Source organism: Rhodamnia argentea, chromosome 3, assembly GCF_020921035.1.
Source record: "Rhodamnia argentea isolate NSW1041297 chromosome 3, ASM2092103v1, whole genome shotgun sequence".
NCBI lineage: Eukaryota > Viridiplantae > Streptophyta > Magnoliopsida > Myrtales > Myrtaceae > Rhodamnia > Rhodamnia argentea.
Window position 1 is genome coordinate 10,058,861 of NC_063152.1, and position 21,139 is coordinate 10,079,999.

At 40.5% G+C, this 21,139-nt stretch overlaps 3 protein-coding genes across 4 annotated transcripts; 1 reads left to right on the plus strand and 2 right to left on the minus strand.

Moving 5' to 3' along the window:
- Positions 1–4,844: 4,844 nt before the first annotated feature.
- Positions 4,845–10,099, plus strand: LOC115750406 (GPI transamidase component PIG-T). Its single transcript, XM_030687732.2, has 5 exons — positions 4,845–5,241; positions 6,487–7,743; positions 8,593–8,742; positions 8,834–9,014; positions 9,740–10,099. Exons 1-5 carry the CDS (start codon positions 4,996–4,998, stop codon positions 9,916–9,918), a joined length of 2,013 nt encoding a protein of 670 aa, XP_030543592.1. The 5' UTR covers positions 4,845–4,995; the 3' UTR covers positions 9,919–10,099.
- A 1,485-nt stretch (positions 10,100–11,584) lies between these two features.
- On the minus strand, positions 11,585–14,398 carry LOC115750394. The gene has a single exon (XM_048275535.1). It carries the CDS (start codon positions 14,396–14,398, stop codon positions 11,585–11,587), a length of 2,814 nt encoding a protein of 937 aa, XP_048131492.1.
- A 1,300-nt stretch (positions 14,399–15,698) lies between these two features.
- On the minus strand, positions 15,699–19,013 carry LOC115750395 (50S ribosomal protein L21, mitochondrial). 2 transcript variants are annotated; one of them, XM_048276505.1, is made up of 5 exons: positions 18,444–19,013; positions 18,233–18,313; positions 17,106–17,171; positions 16,496–16,570; positions 15,699–16,408 (listed from the first exon to the last, which is right to left on the minus strand). In XM_048276505.1, the coding sequence occupies exons 1-5, from the start codon at positions 18,882–18,884 to the stop codon at positions 16,289–16,291; spliced, it is 783 nt and encodes a 260-aa protein (XP_048132462.1). In that variant the 5' UTR covers positions 18,885–19,013; the 3' UTR covers positions 15,699–16,288. The 2 variants fall into 2 exon arrangements, with proteins under 2 accessions (XP_048132462.1, XP_030543573.1); XM_030687713.2 differs by having other exon boundaries at positions 17,106–17,207; positions 18,444–19,012.
- Between the last annotated feature and the right edge of the window lie 2,126 nt (positions 19,014–21,139).

Here is a 21,139-nt window from a genome sequence, read left to right on the forward strand (position 1 = left end):
GCTCGTGGCAAGTTGCGGATTAGGAAAAGATTCCTAATCAACCTATATTTTTAAGCAAAGGATATCCACTTTTATGCAATATGCTCAATACGCAATATATATTTAAAAATATGCATAATTTTTCAAATAAGACAATCAAGTATTCTAATTTAAAAAAAAAAATAATAAAAAAATAAAAAATTAGAATTTTTACCTTATCGGAAGATTGAACCAATATCGGCTCGATCTTGCCGATCGACGGATTGGCTTGATGGAACTTGGTGCGAGATTGGACAAGGGTTAACTCGGCCACGGACGGTGGTTCTCGATGAATTGTCTTGCGTTTGTGGTGATGGCGAAGACCGTACGTGTGCTTGAGGAAGGACTCACCAAAATTGACAGTATTGTAGAACTCCGAAATCCACCGCTAGCAAAGAGGATCTGACGCCTTTGGTGAGGTCACTTGCTTGTCGCTAGTGCTGCGCCAATGATGGACAACGGTGCGACATGGTGATCTTCGCAACAACGAACCGTCGGGGATAAGTAATGCGGCCACCGTAATGGCGAAGGGGAAACAACTTCGACGATGGGGAGACCTGCCTCTCTATTTTTCACTGAGTTTTCCTCACAATTATTGTGAAGCCCTCTCCATTTTTCTCTCCCGCACGAAGACCCCTTTCTTTTTTTAACGAAGCCTCGCTCCGACTTTTTGCACCATCCCCTGAACGAAGACCCCTTCTATCTCTCCTCTGATTTTTCTGCCCCCTCCTCTCTTCTCACTTTTTTTTCACACTGAACGAAGCCTCTCACCTTTTCCTACCTTTACCGAACAAAGCTTCTGCACTATAACACTGTGAAGAGCCCTCAACTTTCCTGCATTCGTTCCCTTTTTTTCAACGAAGCTCTCCCTAGTTCAAGTGAGAGTCGCTCCCTTTTATAGCCGACGAGCATGTGCGCTTTCTAAGCGGTGGGAGAATTGATTTTAAATAAAACAATCCTGTTGAAATCTCCAGTCTTGTTATTTTACCCACTTTTCAAACCACCAAATCAATCCACAATCTTCTTTTTCGTTCCCCTACAGATATGGATGCGTGAATATCTTTAACTGTATGGGCTCATCTTCTCTTTTGTTCGTACCCCTCAAAGATCAAGTTCATCCAACATCGGTCCGACTCAAATGTGAAATGTGAACGCAAGTTAACAATAATAAGAATAAATGAACTAAATGCAAACTATATGCAAGATGATTTAATTATATTTTTTGTAGGGACTAAAATTAATCCCTAGTTTTTATGCAAATTATTAAATAATCAAAATTTAGGTGTCAACAGTGCCACATTCCCATCATTCATTGTGATTTAAAGACGAGCAATGTTCTCTTAGATGCTCGGATGGTCGCGCATGTTTGTGACTTTGGATTGGCAAAGTTCCTCCTTGGATCGTCCCTTGATACTGTAGCTAATCATATGAGCTTTGTGGGTCTAAGAGGTACAATTGGTTACACTCCACCAGGTAATCTCTCCACTTTTTATTCTAATGATATTGAGCTCCACGTTCTTTTTTATGATTGGCACTCCCAATTTCATATGCACTATGATCTAAATGCATGGCAGAATATGCAATGGGATGTGAGATCTCGAGAGAAGGCGGCGTCTACACTTACGGCATCCTCTTACTAGAGATGTTCATCGGATTGAGTCCCACCGAAGAAAAATTCAGAGACAATTTCACTCTCCATACTTTTGTCGCGACAGCTTTCCCTGGACATGCATTGAAAATTACGGATCACATCCTGCTTCTAGAAAGGGAGAGTCGTTTCAACCCCAACAATCATCATCATTGGCTTTCCGAAAGCGATACCATATTTCAAGAGTGTTTGGTTATGGTATATGACATTGGAGTAGCTTGTTCCAATGAAGTGCTTGGAAGACGGATGAGCATCTTCTCTTTCTAGGTGCTCATTGCAAACCTATTAGTTCAAGATCCAAACCTACATGGCAGCAAAAGAACCTCCCATACAACATTGCACTTACTTTTAAGACATGAACTAAAATAGCTTAAATTTTCCCTGCACAAATGTTGAGTAGACTGACCGATTTACGGGCAATTTTCTATTGCTAAAACAAATAAGAGTTTGAATTTGATCATCTTTATGTGCTTCCAAAGTTTTAACTCGTTGTTTAAGCATTTGAGGGAAATAGAAGTAAGGACAAGAAGCGAACTGAAAATATCATAGAGAAGGAACAAACCACGGGAATTATAATTAATTTTTCCAGGCACTGTAAACTTCGTAGCATGTATGGTATCCCAGGAAGATCGCATTGACTAACCGCTGCACGTGGTGTTAAATTCTTACATTTTGACAATGTAGATGGAACTCCTTCCAATTCCCAAAGGGAGAGAATCTAAGCACATTGAGTAAGCAACATTGAAAATTTAGTTCTTTAAGATGAATAAAGGCTGACAAACACTACAGTCCATCCAAATACTTCATCCCTTGACCATGTGTCCCGTGAGTTCACAATCAATCCTCTTGATGCAAGACTAGAATGCCACAGAAAGGTCGCTCAACCGGGGTTGGGCAACATACAGTATTATTACTGGATCCGTCAAACGTGTGGGGTCAAAAATAGTTCGACCTAAATTGGTCAATTTAACTCATTTTGACCCATTTTCATGTGTAATGTAAATTTAGCGACCCACAGCTGATCTGATCTGCACTTGGTTTAAGATCTTTTTCTTTTAGGCAATTTTTCTCATTAAATTGTGGCCTTTGTATAATGGGCGGCTTCATGGATCAGCTTGTCAAATATGGGGGCGAGCTTCGGAGTCAAGTTATAGAAGGGAGGGTGTAAAGGTGGTGGTGAAAGTCCGGCTCGGGCTATCCATTAATCACGAGAATGGTTTCCGACTTTGGTTTTAGGTTAATTATAGACGGGTTCCAAGTCATCCACAAATCACAAAACTTAGCGGACCTTGTCTCGTCCGCAAGCTGGTGGAGCAACCACCACATCTGAACTACGTTGAAGCTTAAACCCCTGTTGTAGCCTCATCTGAAGCGATGGCCATCAAAATTGAAAGAGAAGAGAACCGGCAAGGCTCTGTTGCAGTAGCCAGTGCTGCCGAAGTTCTCGAGGCCAAAGTAGCGTTCGTCATCAGAGATGTTCTGCTCGTTAAGAGGGCCTCGCAGTAGATAAGTGGCGGCGAAGGCCGAAGATAGGCGGTGGTGAAGCCGGAGCGAAGCCGGTTACTTGGGATCCAAGAAAGAGGGAGAAGCTTGTGAGTCATATCTCTGGAATGGAAGAGTGAGAGAGGAGATTCTGAGGTAGCTATAATGAGTTCTAACCTTTTTTTTTTGTTTTTGTTTTTTGGGGTAGGAGAATGGGTTCTAACTTGAAAAATACCACAAAAAAAAAAATGGGGTTTAAAATCCACTTAATTAGTATGAAGTGGTCCATATATGACTCATTTCAGTAAATTTTGAGTTAATAAATAAGCTTAAGGTCTATTTTGACGGGTCTATTTATAATCAACAATAACGGGAAAGCTTTTTGTTTACCGAGATAAACTAATACGAGTCCGCCTTGATTCGAAACGGTTTCTCCTTTCATTTCTACGCGAGGATCTTTCTTCTATTATGAAAGAGCATAAAAACACAAAGTAAATATATGGGACGTTATAAATAGCACGAGAGCCCTTCATGAAATTGCGATGATTTTCAATTTATTAATCACATACAATCTTCTTTTAAGAAGGCAATAATAATAATAATTCTAAGAGTTAATAATATCACGAAAAATCTCAAATTAGTACACCTGTGACAAATTTACTCCAAACTATTTTTTCGACCACCAAAAACTTCAAACCGGTACATTTGTAACAAATTTACCCCAAATTATTTTTTTAACCACAAAAAACCCTAAACTGGTATAACTGTGACAAATTTATCCCAGATTAATTTTTTTACCACAAAAAATTTCAAAATGGTACACATATGATAAATTTATTCTCTGTTAGTTTCCGTTAAATTGAGTTAATACAACGAAAAATCTCAAATTGATACATCTGTAACAAACGGAGGATAATGTGTACATGCGACAATTGTTACGTGTCATCCAACTTATGAATTTGACAAGAAAATTTAACGGAAACTAACAAAGGATAAATTTATTACAGCTGTTCTAGTTTGGGGTAAATTTATCAAATGTGTACCAATTTGAAATTTTTGGTAGTCAAAAAAATAATTTGATGTAAATTTGTGCAGATGTATTAGTTTGAGGTTTTTGGTGATATTCACCCTAATTCTAAATAATGGCTTGATATTTCCTCATTTTCTCAAACAAAAGTTTGAAGTATTATTTCAAATTAGAACTTAAGGTGCTCTCATTGCTTCAAAGAATCACCCGACTAAGGACATTTTCATCATTTAATTTTTTTTTCATTGTTGCGGCTAGTGAGGGGCTCTTCGGTGGCTAGTCATTGCCTGAGATCGGTCATCGGCAAAAAGGAGGGAAAAAGGGAAAAAAGAAAAAAAAGGAAATACATTTAAAAATTATGAATGATGAAGATGCTCATGATCAATTTCTTCTTTAAAATAACGAGGGGACTTTATCTTCTTATTTAAGATAAAATTCAATTTAAATCCATGTCCGAGAAAACAAGAAAATGAGGCATTTAAACGCGTATTTGAAATTTTCCCCCAAAAAAAGGAAAGGGAGAGTACCGAAATCGCGAAACAAAGTGAAAATCATCATTAAACCTAAAATTGATGCTTTTTTAGGGAATTATACATATGTATATGTATATGTAAACACGTAAATCTCGCTTTAAAAAGGACAAAAAAAGAGAGGAAAAAGTGAGTGCCGAAGTTTGCCAAACGAAACGAAGTGAAAATGGGGAGGGAACTTCCTCCGATGGGCTCGCCTCCAATGGAGCTCTCCCTCGCTGAATCTCGCAGCTAAACCCTCTCTCTCTCTCTCTCTCTCTCTCTCTCTCTCTCTATCCGAGGGCTTGAAAATGGTGCTTCGCTCGAGACCCATCTTCTCTCTGCTCCTCCTCTTCCTCTCTTCCTATGGCTTCTCCACCGCATTCGCTTCTGGATCGGCAATCGAAGGAGGAGAAGAAGATTTCTCCGAGGAGCTGCTGCTGAAGCCCCTCCCCGATCGCAAGGTGTTGGCCCACTTCCACTTCGAGACCAGAGCTCCCAGGACCCCCTCCTATGGCCGCCACCACCACCTCTTCCCCAAAGCCATCGCTCAGCTCGTAATGCCTCTCGATTCTCTCTGCCTGTCTGCTTGTTTCGATCTTGTTTAGGCGGCGTCCGCAAGATCATTTTGTGGCGCCAGTTCTCCGGGAGCGTGTCATTGATCTGCCGTTGCCCCGCTTGTGAATGTTTGACTTCTGGTGTTGAAAGCTGAGTCGATTTGCTAAAGGTTAACGAGGGCCTCCGGGAAGTTGTTCTTAAGAATTCTTGATAAGGAATGCTGCTTTAATTTGCAAAACGCTGACCTTGATTGCGTTCATTATCCTAAAAGCCGTTGTCTTGAAAACTATAATATTTCCGCTACTTACTTACTTTTTAAGACTTGTTAACGAAGTCAAATTTTCTGGAAGTGCAGTCGGGAATCTGTTGCTTTTACAATATCGTAGAATTTGCAATATGGGGGCATTGAATTGATTGTGTTGACGTATATGAGGAGAAATTACATGCACTTGTTGGAAACATAAGTTTTCATTTTGGTGATGAGTTGAATTATGGATAGCAGTTCCGGGTGGATAGGTTATCTACACCATAGGATTTTGGACTGGTTTTTATAGATTTCGCAATCAGTAGCAGGTATTTATGAGCCTCACATACAAATGAGTAATGGTATGAAGGGAGATTTGGAATTTTCTCTCTATGTGCGATATCGCTTTGAGTGGGGATGTCTTCATTCCTGATAGTTTTGGTGGTGTGGATCATATTTTAGAACCTGAGTTTGTTTGAGCAAGTTCAGAAATTATAAATTGAACCCCGTCTTATTCTATTGGATCAGTGGGACCAATTCATGCAAGTCTTTCTGAGAGTTTCGGTTCCAAGGATTTCAGTGCTCACCCTTAGTTCTCATGCCAAAGGGACACGTCCTTACAAGGGTTTCACTGTTCACCCTTAGTTCTCACGCCAGATGCTGAGTTGATAGGCTAGCTCATGGCAGTGGGAAGGAATTAAATTTGATTGGGATAATCTTTTTACTTGCTCTAGCTTTACACTGATAATTATTCTATTGCATTTCTGATCTCAAATAGTGAGTGAAATCCCATTTGATGTCCCAATATCTAGTGAACTATCTTAGTGGTGAATCGGTTTGAGCTATTCACAGTGTTAATACAATTTCATTCAACCTCCTTATGCTGAAACACTCAAAATGAAATTTTCTTTGGTCACCACTGCGAGAATAACCTTGATATGGTCAGCCAATTTGATCTTTAGGATGCAAAATAACTTATGAATTGTTACTGTTATGACAGGTCAAGAAATTCCACATTCAAGAAATGGAATTATCTTTTACACAAGGTCGGTGGAATTATGAAAGTTGGGGTGGATTTGAACCAATAGCAAGCAGCAATGCAAAGCCACCTGGGGTTGAATTATGGGCTGTCTTTGATGTCCCTCCAGATGATGTTGATGCTTCCTGGAAGAATTTAACCCATAGTATTTCAGGGCTTTTCTGTGCTTCCATTAACTTTCTTGAATCTTCAACGGCTTATGCTGCACCTAAATGGAGCTTCAGGCCTGATCCAGGAAGCCTGAGGTATGGCACACTTCCTCGTGAGGCTGTTTGCACTGAAAACTTAACTCCATGGTTAAAGCTCCTTCCTTGCCGTGATAAAGCTGGGATATCTTTGTTAATGGACAGACCATCTATCTATAGAGGATTTTATCATTCTCAAAGGTTGAGATTGAGGTCAGCTAAGACTAGTTCTGATGGAACTCACTCAAGCATCATACTCGAACAGACTCTTACAGTTGTTCTTCATCCTGACAGTCAGAAAATGAGTACAGTGAATTCTAGGGAACCTACATTACAACCGAGCTGGTCTATGAGTTCACTTTTTGGGAAGAAAATCAGCGGGACGTGTGTTCTTGCCAAGTCTTCTACTGTTTATCTCCAACTTGATTGGGGTGTGGTGAGAGAACTAAAAAATCTGGAAAATGGAAATCAGGTACTTGGGGTTGCAAGCATAATGGAAGAAAGTTTTGTCAGTAATCCTGCCTTTGTGTTATCTGATAAGCCAGATAAGGTCATTCGTGAAGTTGATTCACGTAGTGAGGAGTCAGCAATTTTGTATGAATTTTCAGTCAGGAAGCACAGTGATTTAGGACCTTTTGATCTTGGCTTTACTTGGAAGACTCCTGTAGTCTGGTCATGCCCACAACTGCCTTTACGTGTCAGTCGATTCTTAATGGGTAGTGGGAATGAAAGGGGTGCTATTGCTATCTCCTTCAGATCAGCAAGAGCGAGGGAGGGATTAACACATGCCAAATCCATGGGAGAGAGTTGCAAAGTGGATGTAAATGTTTTCCAAGTTGTGCCATGGTATATCAAGGTCTACTTTCATACAATGAAAGTGTTTGTGGATGGAAAGCCTTTGGCGGTTTCAGATATCATCGAGAAGATACATGTGTCACCATCGGAAGACAAAGTATCTCCAGGGGTGTTGGAGATGATTCTGAAATTACCATGTACCGTAGACTCTGCTGCTTTCACTTTGGAGTTTGACAAGGTTTGCTTTAACATGTTAGTCTTGTCAGTTTTCAAGTATCTTGGGACAAATGAAAGTTTCCGTTAGATTATTTAGTTCTCTAATCGAGCAGAACACTAGTGATATGTCTTGCATTAATCAATGGTGGGAATGATTCATAAATTTTCACATAGTATTAGCACAGTAAATGGAATAGAATAGGTTCCTTGTAATTGGTATACCAGATACAATGATTGGTAAAAGGACATGGATTTAGACTCTCTTGGTTATTGTTTTATTTGCAAGTGAAAATAAATGCAGAATCTCAAAAGTTATTGCAAAAAATCGAGAACATGGAATCTATGTTGGAATATGTTCTCCCTTACACCATTTCCATAAGTCATAACTGCTAAAACATTCAAGTTGCAACCTGCGATGAGAAATCCGACAAAAGCCAGAAGTGAAAGCTTTAAAGCCACAATTAGGAGTGAAACATAATCTTATTTAATCTCCAGGGGATCTTTGACATCTGAACTTTTTCATCTGTCTAGCATCCTTAAGAGATTCTCCATTTGGTAATGGCATCATGTCGCTTTAAAAAAAAAAGGTGATGATGATGTGAGTGACTGTAGTTAATATAACATTGAGACTACATTGCTAGAAGACACATAATTGCAAAAATTTTTTACATCAAAGGCCTGTTAGGATGACAAGGAATGGAGCAACAGAATGACAAGCTTTGCAAGTTATTAAATGCGTAGTAGACAGCTATCCAGCACTATTTGCATTGTTGAACTGTAATATCTCTTATATCAGCATGTGAAAGAGTTGAATCTGCACCAGATTCTGTAGTTTATATTCTTATTCTTCTGCTTTATTGTAATGATCTAGGGGTTTCTGCACATTGATGAATATCCTCCAGATGCTAATCAGGGATTTGACATTCCCCCAGCTGTAATAACATTTCCTACCTTTCATGTGAATATGCATTTTGGTGAAGATAACTTGTCAAAAAAGTCGGCGGTATTGTCTAGGTTTCAGGTACTAAAAGACTATTGTTTTTTAATTACTAGCAATTGAAGGAGAAAGCATACTGATTGCCTCTTGTGATTTTTTTTTTTTGAATGTGCAGGAAAATATTCCTGTTCGATCTTATACAGAAGTATTGCTAGTTCCTTTGACAACTCCTGATTTTAGTATGCCTTACAATGTGATCACTATTACATGCACCGTATTTGCATTGTACTTTGGGTCTCTGCTTAACGTGCTTCGTAGACGTGTCAATGAAGAGGAAAGATTTCTGAAAAGCAAAGGTACTTTTTCTTGACATTGCTGTCATTGGTTTGACAACTTGATGGACGATATAGCCAATCATTGAAAAAGACTTTTCTGGATTTGAGGTGGTCTTTGCTTTCATCATCACTCTGAAGTTTAATGTTTTTCCAGTACCATGATGGTATGAGGAATGACCATGTAATCTCTAATGGTTTGCATTTTCCATCTCAGTATTCATGTATCTTTCTGCTCATCTTGTAAAGAATCTTAACATATATTCATATCAATGCCTGCTATTGATGTTGTCTTAGCAGTCCAAATGTTGTCTTTCCTTTCTCTTTTCTATGAGTGATGCACTTTTGAAAATTTTTCATCTCCATCTATGCAGCTTTGTATTATCTGTGAAGCACCTTATTTGCCTCGTCGTCATCACGAAAAAATATCAAGTAACTGAAGTGATCCATGAGATTGATTCACAGTGATAAACCTGAGATTGTATTTACTGCAGTAAAACCTGCTTTTGTTTTCTAGTTTTTTGTGTTGAAGACCAACTTCCATGAACCTACTACCCTTATCTGGTTAACTCTGTAAGTTTTACCTGCAAAAGCATCAGATGTATTCACCTTTGCCTACAATGGCCTTTCATTCTGTTTTCTTCAGCCTGCCATTTGATGGAATTGATCATGACCTGCAATTTTTTTTATTTAGCTTATTCAGATTCTGATATCTTTCCCACCTTTTCGTATGAATGTTCCACTTGCAGGTAAGAGGCCCAGTGCACTGTCTCGTCTGCTTTCTAAGCTGTCTGCCAAGCTTGGAGGAAAACGAGTGGTAGCATCCCAGTCATCAGCGAGGTCATCGTCTTTTATTAGTTTAAAACTCATACTGAAAATCATATTGGTGGCTGGGATTGCAATTGCTTGGCAATACTTCTCCGAATGACATCACACGGAGTAATCTAGATAGTGTTTTTGTACATTATGTGCCAAAAGATGCAATACCTGAGGTTCAAAGATTTTCTGATTTTTGCATTTGTTAACATGTACTATATAGATGAGATTATGCACATTTTTGTTCTAATGAGAAATTGACACAGATCTGTGGTTCAGATACGTTCTGCTTCTGTTGCTACTTCATAATTCGCAATTTTTGCGCTACTTTAAAAGATCGCCATGAGTTAAATATATTTCACAAGAAAAGGAAGGTTTGATTTGTTCACCAGGGTATCTTTAAAGAGAAACTCTGGAGCTGAAATGGGATTATATATGCCTTTGCTTCTGATGGCACGTAATGAAATGTGATGTGCCACTTCAATCAAACATTACCAAATGCTAATTCTTGTCATCTGCGACATTGGCATTACTATACTGGCGCAAGTCTTTCATTGGACATTCTCCTTCGTATCTGCAGGCAAAGTGTCTCTATGCTTGAATGCTCGGGTCTTTTCTTCCCTAACCCAGAAGAACATCCATACACATGTTCCATGTTTATGTAGGGAAAGAAATCATACGCAATCATTTCGAAATGAAGGACATTATAAAATGCTAAATATCAAAGTCGCATCATGTGGAAATGAATTTCTGTTGGTGTGATAAAGCTCCCACGAAAGCAAATGGCTATTCAGATTGGTGATAATGGTGAGCCTAGAGAATGTTTCAGGTCATTCCCTACTTCATTCGTGCATATCATGCTTTGTGCTGTGATTTCACAACGTTACTGATTAGGCTTCTGCTAGAATGAGTTCTTATCAACTGGAGGTAACAAAGGCGTTGTTGTTACTTGTTCTTTTAAGAAATAATTGAGTTCTTGATGAAGTGAGATGCTTACCAATCCTCTTGCCGAACCTTCACCTAGTTCAAAGGTGGCGAAAACAATCGGTGACACTGACCTATTATCAATCAAAAGAGGCGTTCTTAACAAAGTCCTACTGTATAACTTAATTCGTTAGGAACAGAAACATTAGACAACAAATGTGGCTGAAATCATTAATTAGTGATCATATTAAAAAATATTTCCTAGTCATTTTCTGCGCCGTCTGATTATTTTAGTTAGCAATTGACCGGAGAGTCACACCGCTCCAGGACCCTTGAGGGGGTTTCAAGAATTTTGCAGCAGCGGGTCACCTGGAACCTCTCGATTTGGAGGACGGAGGGCTGAAGCGCCTAACTACTGTGTCAGCTACTGTGAGTTAAATTGAAGAGGTTGAAACGAGCTCTTAAGGATGAAAACAATTCATTGGAAGCACGTGATCAACCAAACCAATTGGTCCTCTTTTAGGAGGAGCTTCATCATCATTCTACCGATGGTTTTGTCTCTGCTACACAAGCGTGAGAACCTGCATCAAAGTTACTCACGAAGGCTAATCGGACACACTTCCTTTGCGGATCAATTGTTTTGCTTGACATAAGGCTTCACCGTATGAGATGACCAGACATATATTAGCGCTAGGGCATTTTGGATATGGCAATGCAACTAATGTGAGAGCAGATCAAATGAAACAAGATAGGTTCAGATTTATCTCATTAGACTGGCAGGGATGAATGGGAAAAACAAGGAAAACTTCTCATATCAGTGAAAACTGTAAGTGGTATCAATGTAATTCTTCATGTCATAACTCAATAGTGCCTACTGTGGGCACTTTCTCATATACAGGAGTCGCTCTAAACCTCTTGGGAAGAATACACCGGCCTCCAAATCGCTGCTGTAGGTAGATGAAAACAGCAAACACCAAACCACCGAAAGGAATGATGATGTCCCAAGCAGTGGAATAAAAATCCATTCTATGGTTTGCGTATATATACGACATATCAAGGTTCCAGGTAGAACTGTGAGCCCTGTAAAGATCATAAGCATGGGGTACTAAACGGACTACGGTGGTCCCAATATAGTAAGAACGAGATAATGCTTCCACAGAATGATCGAAGAATAAGTTGAATAGGAGCTGGGGGAATAGAAAACCGTCCAGGATTAAGCCCGCATAAGATTTAAGGTCCCCCCAAAAAGAAACTTGCTGATACCTTGCAAGCTGACTCGCAGGCAGCATATAACCGAGACGACCTTGCCTTAGAAAAGGACTTCTGTGAGAATTTCTCCATTGGTGAACAAACCAAGCTGTCAACACACCACTGATATACATCGGTAGAGATACAAAGATGACCTTTTTCTCAGACACCCACAAGCCCTTTGGGCTGTCATGACCATGTCTTGCGGACCAAGTCATGTGGAGAAGATAAAGCTCCAAAAGGAAAGCTACCATAGTAACCACCCTTACAATTACTTCATTGACTTCAAGCCACCCACCACTCCCGAGAAAAACGCTCTGCCTATTATGGTTTGTTACAAGTGCTTCAAAGTTTAGCAGGAGAGGAATCATATGTCCCAGAGTAAGAACAGCCAGCATTGTGATGGAAATAAAAGGAAGCACCTCTGGTTGCTTTTTCACATGGAAAAGCTGTAAGCCCACAAGAACACATGCAAGAGTATTAGAAACAAGAACCATCACGATCTCTAAGTCCATCCTCCAAATGGACTCATTGGCTTGTTCAACATATATTGTACTTGAAGCCAGCTCTAGTGTATCAAAGTAAAGAGGATCTGATCTCACTCGAGTGCTTTCGATAGTCCCCTTGATCTTCTCCATTGCTTTCCCAGTCAATGGATGGAACTGGATATTGATCTGAATGTCACAGTCCATAGAGCCATTCCTATACACTTCCGCCCCACTTTGTGCGACGTAGCGACAGCCCATCATGCACAAGAGACCAGTTTCTCTATTATATGTTCCTTCTGCGAAAATATCAACTGCTTTGGATGAAAGATTTTCACCACCCAGCTCAAAAATAACTGGAGGGGTGAAGCGGATCGTGTAGCTGATGTTCTGCAAGGGACTGTCGCTGCTGTCTAGCTGAACTGCATTCTCTGTTGGAATTACTTTAGGCACATATCTGTCGTCGTAAAGATGAAAGGGTGAATTGAAACGTTTATCACCCACAAATAGTGGAGAAGAATAACCAAGCGCTATCTGCCCCTTCTTATTCTTGATTGACAGATCAAATTTCATATCCGATGAGTACGAATTTGGATATCTCTTTCCCTTATGCTTCCCAGTCTTTATCTCACAAGGTTTCCTAACACTCCCCATCACTCCGTACTCGTATTTGACACCTGCTAACGCATCATTGTAACCCCAGAATTTGATCTTATCAAAATAACCGAAATCCTTTACAGTTCTATTGCTCCGCATTTGTCCTACAATTGGATACCTGTTGATGACAGAAAAAGTGGCAGGGAATCTCCAGCACAACTTTATCGAGCAATCTCCCGCAAAAGCATCAGTCAAAGACACCGAAAAGTTCAAGATTCGGCAAGCAACAGCACACCACCGATTGGCCTTCGAATTCCATTCTCCTTCACCGATTAGGGTAGTACTAGGATCGAAAGCATAGTAGCCATAATAGACATTGGTGACATTTTGAAACTTCATTAACAATTGCATCTTACCCTGATCCGAACATCGAATCGTCGTGAAGCGCATGGCCTTGGGTAAGAACCCGACATCTGTGCCAAGAGGATTGCAGTAACCACCGTCACAAACACTCCCGTATTCCAAGTCAAAGGCAGAATTCCGCTTCAAGGCTGAGCACATACCTGGCTCTAGTTTCTCACTAAACAAATTATCTCCACCACCATCATCAAATTTACCAAAAGACCCGTTCCCTCCCTCCTTCTCAATCAAACTGTACTGATAATCAGCACTTTTACTACTCAAAGCCAGTACAGAAACAGTCCCAAAATGATCTACACCACCAGCACCATCACCACCGCCCAAGCTCTCCAAAACCCCACTAACAAAACTACTGTTAATAATCAATTTCAGCGGATAATTCAGCTTGAAAACGGCATCAAAACTACGGTTCGAAGAAAACACGCTAGATCCAACCATGCAAAGCTTACCTGAAGATTGAGACCAGTACCCATTAAGCCTGAACTTCACCGTACCCCGCCTGACGGGGATTCTTGGCCCGCGGACGTGAAATTCGCGCAATCTCCGGTTCTTCGGATTCTCAAAGATCGCATTCACATTGGGGTCCGCGAACACCAATGTCCCTTGCAGATTGATCACGTCCTCCGACTTGGTCTTGTACATCATCATGGGAGTGAACGACACCGTCCTCCGCAAATCCTGGCCGGACTCCGCCCTCCGGCCATTGACCGAGAAGAACCCACCGTGGAATTGGAGGAATTTGGCGTAGGAGCTAGCCGATTCGGAGGCGATCGAGGGTTGTTGAGGGACCACGTGACCGCAGTGGTCGCTGTAATAGGCATCGAAGTTCGCAGAGTGGATTCTCGCGGTGGATGCGGTGATGGCGAGGAAGCCGACGAGCGCGAAAAGGAGGAGTTTGTGAGGCAAAGTGGGTTCCATGGTTTGTCAGACGATGGAGCGACGGAATGGGTAGCGACTAGAAAAATGGCGAAACTGAGGGACGCATCGAGAGTCAAGACGCCATGGCTGAGGTTGTAGTGAAGGTGTTCGAAGAAATGCACGACAAAAAACCCAGGAAAGGACAAATCTTTGTCTTTGTGGAGACTTTTTGGCCATTGGGTTTCACGTTTTCTATAGCAAAAAACAAGTCTTTGGGGCCGGCTAGGTGAAGAGGAAAAGGGCGAAAGGGAAAATTACAAATGCAAAAACCCTACTCTACTTTAATTTTTCTTTTATTTCTTTCTTTGTTTCATCCCTCAAAAGGATAACTTTTTTGCTTATTGCTCTATTTTTACGTGTTTACGCGTAGGTGAACATTTACTAATGACCAAGGTAATTAATTGTACGAGAGAACCAAATTTGATAACGAATGTCCTAACGGCATTTGCTAAATACCCATTTAAGAAAAGTTTGTGATTGTCAATTCGTAATATCTTCCGAATTATGTGTGATCAACGCAATTTCGAGATAGAAACATTATTTTAATAAGCACGATTAATTAATATCGTCGGAACACTTGTTGATTTGATGATATCCGTTTATGTTACGATGATATCGAAAGCACTTGGCAAAATACGAGCTTTTTGGCACAAGGCTAATCGACGTGTAATTCAACCACATCGTGCCATCTTTTTCTTAATCAAGGGTGCCTATTTTTCAAAGAGAGGAATGGGGAGAAGTTTCTATTTTTCCCGCAAGGTTTCCAGCGAAGAAACCCAAAGAAGGTACAAAGCTCATTCTAAAAGTGATCATAGTGAAAATCGAAATGGAGGACGAGGACAAGATAGGCGTTGTGATCAACGAAACGAGAACGTGACGATGAATCCAAACCGGGATAAATGACAATCGGGTCAACGGGAGCACCTTCGACGGTACCATCAAGAAAATAGGTTATCTGGGCGGCAACGAGGAAAATGAGGATGCTCTGTTTTCTGCTCAGACGACAGGGCCACGCTCGCATTCATGGGCGACCAAGTGATCACATTACGTGCTTCCAAATTCAACAGTACCCACATCATCTACAAGTTCTGTATTTGATCGACATAATTTCTACTTTCCAGAGTCATATGGCTAAGTTAACGGATCGCCCACATATTCTTTTACACGACAGGATCAGTAATGTTATAGAAAGTGGAGTTCCTCATTGCAGCGAATATAAATACCCGTAGAGTACATGGCCCGATACATTAGTCTTTCTTTACACTAGCAACAATAGCACACGTCTAAGTTAACAACCTCATACGAGTTAGCAAGTTAACGACAGAGATAAAACTGGCATAAGGAACAAGAAATTAACAATTCTACCCATAAATGATTGCAACAATCTCTTGCATACTTTTGCAGCATGAAAACCAGCAGCACCGCCCATCTCTCTAAAGAGTTATTGACTAGGCAACGCCGCAGATTGAATTAAAACTATCCCCGGTATGTTGCAATACATAAAAATCAAAACCATAAGAAGCATTCGATCCAATAAATGGAGTACAGAAAAGCTCTGCCCTGATGCCTTGCAGTGATCTAAACACAAGATCTCTTGCCACATGTGATTCATCAGTCATATCTGGATAAGAAGCAAGATTAAAGCTCTCATGATCCTAGAAAAACTGATTCAATCTGGAGGAATCAGGATTCACCAGAAAAATCCGGAGACTCCAAGCACGTCCTATTGGAGCTATGATGGTATTACCATCTTAAAAGGTGCTCGGCACTCGGCACTCGGCAGGCAAATCCTTTCAGACAATACAGTGGACACGCCATGTCCAGTAGTGCTCATGATGCAGAAGTAGCATTGGAACCATTATTGGCAGATGACCATGGAAAAAAAAACTCCTATGCAGCAACAGCGACCTTCTCTGACTTCTTAACTGCTGACTTGACAGGTTTCTCATTGTCTGTCTTCTCAGGTTTCTCAATTCCTTGAATGTCAGTTATCCTCAACTTGGTGAGTTCCTAAGGAAAAAAAAGATGGGTCAGGAGAAAGTACCAGAAGGTGAATGGACAGTTAAACAATCATTTTCTCATCTGCTGATAATGTACCTGTCGGTGTCCTTTTGTTCGCCGGTAGTTCTTCCTCCTCTTTTTCTTAAATATAATTACTTTTGCATCTAATGCCTGAAGTATTAAAATGAAAGAAAGAGTTAGCCGTCATATGAAGGGGAAGAGGATGATATCCTGTCTTTTAGAAGGGACTCAATTCTTGCTGGACAGGGCAGTAAGTAGGAAGAGCAATTAAAATGTTGTCAGTGGATCAACGCCTTCATCTACAACTAAATAGCAACAAATTTCTGAATAAAAGGAAGTTTCTTTCATCAGACAATTAGACATGGTCATTTTTGTATAGGTCTGATAATTTTCTGATAATTTCTCATTCCAATTAAGAACTTCTAGACAAAAGGCAAATCAGATAAGTCGCACCTGTTACGGATCTGACAAAGTATCAAACCAAACAACATTTCGCACATAACTCAGCTCGACAGATCATTTACAGAAGACATGTCAATTCTTGGAACTTAAGTTCACACTTCCCAAAATCATTTGAGTGTTTAGTGCCATTTCTTTGGAAGGCCAAATAAGCACAGGATGATCTCTTGGTTTTGTTTTGTTTGTTCTTTCATTGTAGTGTGGGTGACGATGATGCAAAACTCACATGCTCCTCAACGACTGCATGTACAGCTGCATCTGGAACTGTCGGTCTCCCAACAATTGTCTGAGTCTGTGAGCCGAGCAGCAGAACTTTGTTCAAAATCAACTGGATCACATAAAAATTTCTGAGCATTAAATATGCAATTCTATTAGACGAAAGGGAAGAAAAGAGAAAAAGAGGCAACCAAGATGTGGAATATTTTGCTAGTAGAATAATTAATGGGCAGGCAAAAGTTTAAAATGGAAGCACAAGTCCAAAGTAAATTTCCCACCATCATCCATAAGGGACAGATAATGATTTGGCACTTCCAAAATTTCAAGGAAGACAATGCAATCATGAATAGAAGCTTCCATTAAGGCGAAAAAGAAAGTGCAGACAATTTCCCTCATTTACACGAGTGAATAATGCACTTCTAGGGGAATGGGTATGGAACTAGAAAGAACAAAAATACATATATACACCCTCTTAATGAAAGATCACAAGAGCTACTCTACATGGCAACTGTCCCACATCATTTCCAGATTTAATGGAAGGTGAACTCCAACGAGATGGTTTTATGGATCAATCGAAAGCATAACAATTCACATTTTGTTGTAGTACAAGTAAATAATGAGCTATTACTGAGCATTTTGAGGCCAAATGAGCAGAAGAGAATGCGCTAGAACCAAAAGAAACAACTACTCCACTCCATCAAGAAAATTGATGGCTAGGTACAAGCTGACTACTAGTAGTAATTGATACAGAAAGAAAAGAAAAGAACTGTCATTTCTGTGTTCTCTCGGCTGTGGTTACCGTGTTCCAAAAAAGTTGAACTTTGTACATCCATTCAAGAATATTCTTCTGCAATACAATTTCATTCCTGCCATAAACATCGATACCACTCAAAAGCTGACTCTAGACTTGATTCATGATCAACCGGAACTCCAAGAGAGACTGGCAAAGACAATTCAATAGGAACTAGTGCTTCAAGCGGCATCACAGCACTCACTTGTTACTTAGAGAAGTAACCAATACCACCCGAGAACAGTAAATAGACGAAGAGACAGCAACCCAGAAGACCATTAGCAGAATGGCTTAATCAAACACCCACGTCAAGATTCGTGAGCAGCATTCATCAGCTTGCTGTGTACCTTGTCATTGATGTCGCAGAACTTGAGCCGCTCCGTGAAGATGCAGTCCCCATTGCTCACCTTGAACTGGTGCGAACCAATCTACACACCACACGCCTAACAGCTAAACACATGAATACAACCAAACCAAAAACAAACAAAACGAAACAGCAACACCACGCATCTCATTCCACTCTCAAAAGCCACTGAACCCCAGCACGGATCACCGAACCTGAACGACGGCGAAAACCGGCTCGTAAGGGTTGAAAACCCGGTCCGACCTCTCCAAAGGGCCGAGCAATGTGTACCCAATCGCGGCGGCCTCAGCTTCTCTCTCCTCGGCCGTGTACTCCCACTTCGAACGCGACGAGGACTTGCCGGTCTCGCAATCGCTCTCCTCCATGACCTCCCCTCCTTCGCCGTCCTCGTCCTCGTCCTCGTCCTCATCCTCGTCCTCGTCGTCGCTCGTCCTGTTGGAGCAGAAGGGACGAGCCCGCGGCGGCCATAGAGCGCACCGGTTCGGCTCGAGACTGGGCGACACCTGCCGAGCATCGAGGAGCGGTTTGAGAGGAAACGGAGCGGAGAGAAGAGGCGGAGTGTTGAGGTGGCGGACCGACGAGGAGAGAGACGTGGCTTGGCGGGTCAGGGCTTGGAGGCAACGCCGGTTCGCCATTCCTGTGTTCTGGTTTTCTTCTTCCTTCAGTTCATTTTCCCAGAGGCGCGGTGCGACTAGGGTTTTAGGCTTTTAGCCCGATCCGGCCGGGGTTCTCCTCCTCGCTCATTTCTCCCTCTTCTGTTATTATTTCTTAATTTTTTTTTTGTTAAATCAATTCTCGAGGGGCTGAATTGCAGCCCCTTTTAATCGAATTGCATCCTCTCGCGAAAAAGAGCGTGACCAAAAGTATTTTTGTCTTTTATTTTTTTACATTTTTTTCTTTTTCTTTTTTTTTCCTCCCATCTCCGGCCATCGTTGGCCTCGCCTAGGCCCGCATTGGGCAAGGGCAGCCCTTGCGAGTAAGGGCAAACCTCACCTAACGTTTGGCTTTGCCAGTCTAGGCGAGGGCAACCCTCACCCGATGCTGAGAGTAGGGAAGGGGAGAGAAAAAGGAAAAAAAATAAAAGAAACGAAAGAGAAAAATTAAAAAAACAAAAGAACGAAAATGCCCATCTGCTAGGCCTTTTATTTAAACAATGATATCATTTCAGGCTTTTGTTTGAAATAATGCCCACTTATTAAAAAAAAAATAGAGGCACTTCGAACCCTTATTTCAAGTTTTCGATTTTTTTTAAAAAAATAGTCCGTTAAACATTAAAATTGATTCAATTAAGTTCTTCACTTTTTATCAAAAAATACAATTTAGTATAATGATACATTGAGGATTACAATTTAAGAATGTTCCATAAGCACCTCTTGAATGATGTCCAGGCAATTTTAGGTACTGTTCAGGAGAAGATTTTGTTACGCTTTTCGAAAAAGCTCGAGACTTAATTAAATCAATCAAAAGGTTCGGCACTTGATTACATTTCATACACAAGATTTAGGACATCCTGTGTAATTTTCCCTAGTTCAGCACATGATCAAGAATAGCAATTCCCAAATGCATTTCAATCCCCATCAAGGTGGACATTTGAATCTCTCTGTTAAAGCCGAAACCTCTACTATAATCGGTGATGTCATTCGCACTGATTTTAAGAACCAAACCACCCCGTTTCCATCATCATCATCCTGTAATGTTCCTTCGGCACCGGTCGCATTTCAAACCCCCGCGGTTGCTCCATCCGTGTTGAGTTTGTGCCGTCCCTCTGGTGGCGAGTTCCAAGTCCGAGATCCTGTTTTTTTTTATGTGCAATATATAAAAATCATTGAAGTCAAATAAAGTATTTTTCCCCAAAAAAAATTAAAAAAAAGAGATGTTAAAATTTTTAGGAACCATGACGAACTTTAATGATTTTAAGAGACGAGAAGAGTTCATATTTACATAATTTTGTAAATTCAAAGTGCTTAACATTGAACAGAATTAAAAGCTCAAATTTTGCGAACTGAAAATTTGGAAAAAAGAAAAGAAAAGAAAAGACCGATTTAAATAGTCTCTAACTCCGTCTAGTTTATCACTTAAATTTTACTAAAACGAACAATATCAAAGTGTGCAAGCCATGTAGAGAGGGAGGATGAAATTTGCATTAAAAAAAAATATTTCTTTCCTTACATTTCTCACATTACATATTTTGATTCACCAATTTCAATATGCAATTTTATTTGCAATAATTGAATGAAATTCTATCATAATGCATTTTGATTTCTTCCTTAAACTTATCCCATGGCCATTTCATGCTAAACACGTTGCCAAACGTACGTCATGTTCTCTATTCAGCATAACTTTAGGCATGAAATCTTGGGAACATATCATATTAAGTTAATCGACATATGGATAAATCACAGAGGTTGCACCTTATCCCGACACAGTTACGGTTTTAAAATGATATGCTGACTACATTGCGAATCATAACATATCCGAGGTAATCAAGCCGATCGTTATCAATGCTGTGAATTACTCCCTCTCGAGGCTAGGGTCGTTCAACGGGTACGTTCCCTGTCTTTCTCCATTTACTAATATTAATGATGTCGGTCAGAGTGGCCAATCCCCTGTAAGAATTATGCAAATGCCTGAACCTTATAATCAAAGTCGGCATAATGGGAACAATCAGGTTAATAAGTTAAATAATCAAATTGGCAATAACAGTTTGGCAAATCAAACGGGTCGGTAAGCAATCAATTGAAGATGTGAGGCCACTGGCTCCATTGGTACCACCCAATGTGAATATTGCCGCTAGGTCTAACATGCTAGCATCACCCACTGCGGCGAAGGTGTTCTTGGTCTGAGCGAGAAAACACAAATGGAAACTGGACACAAATAGCGAAATGCATCC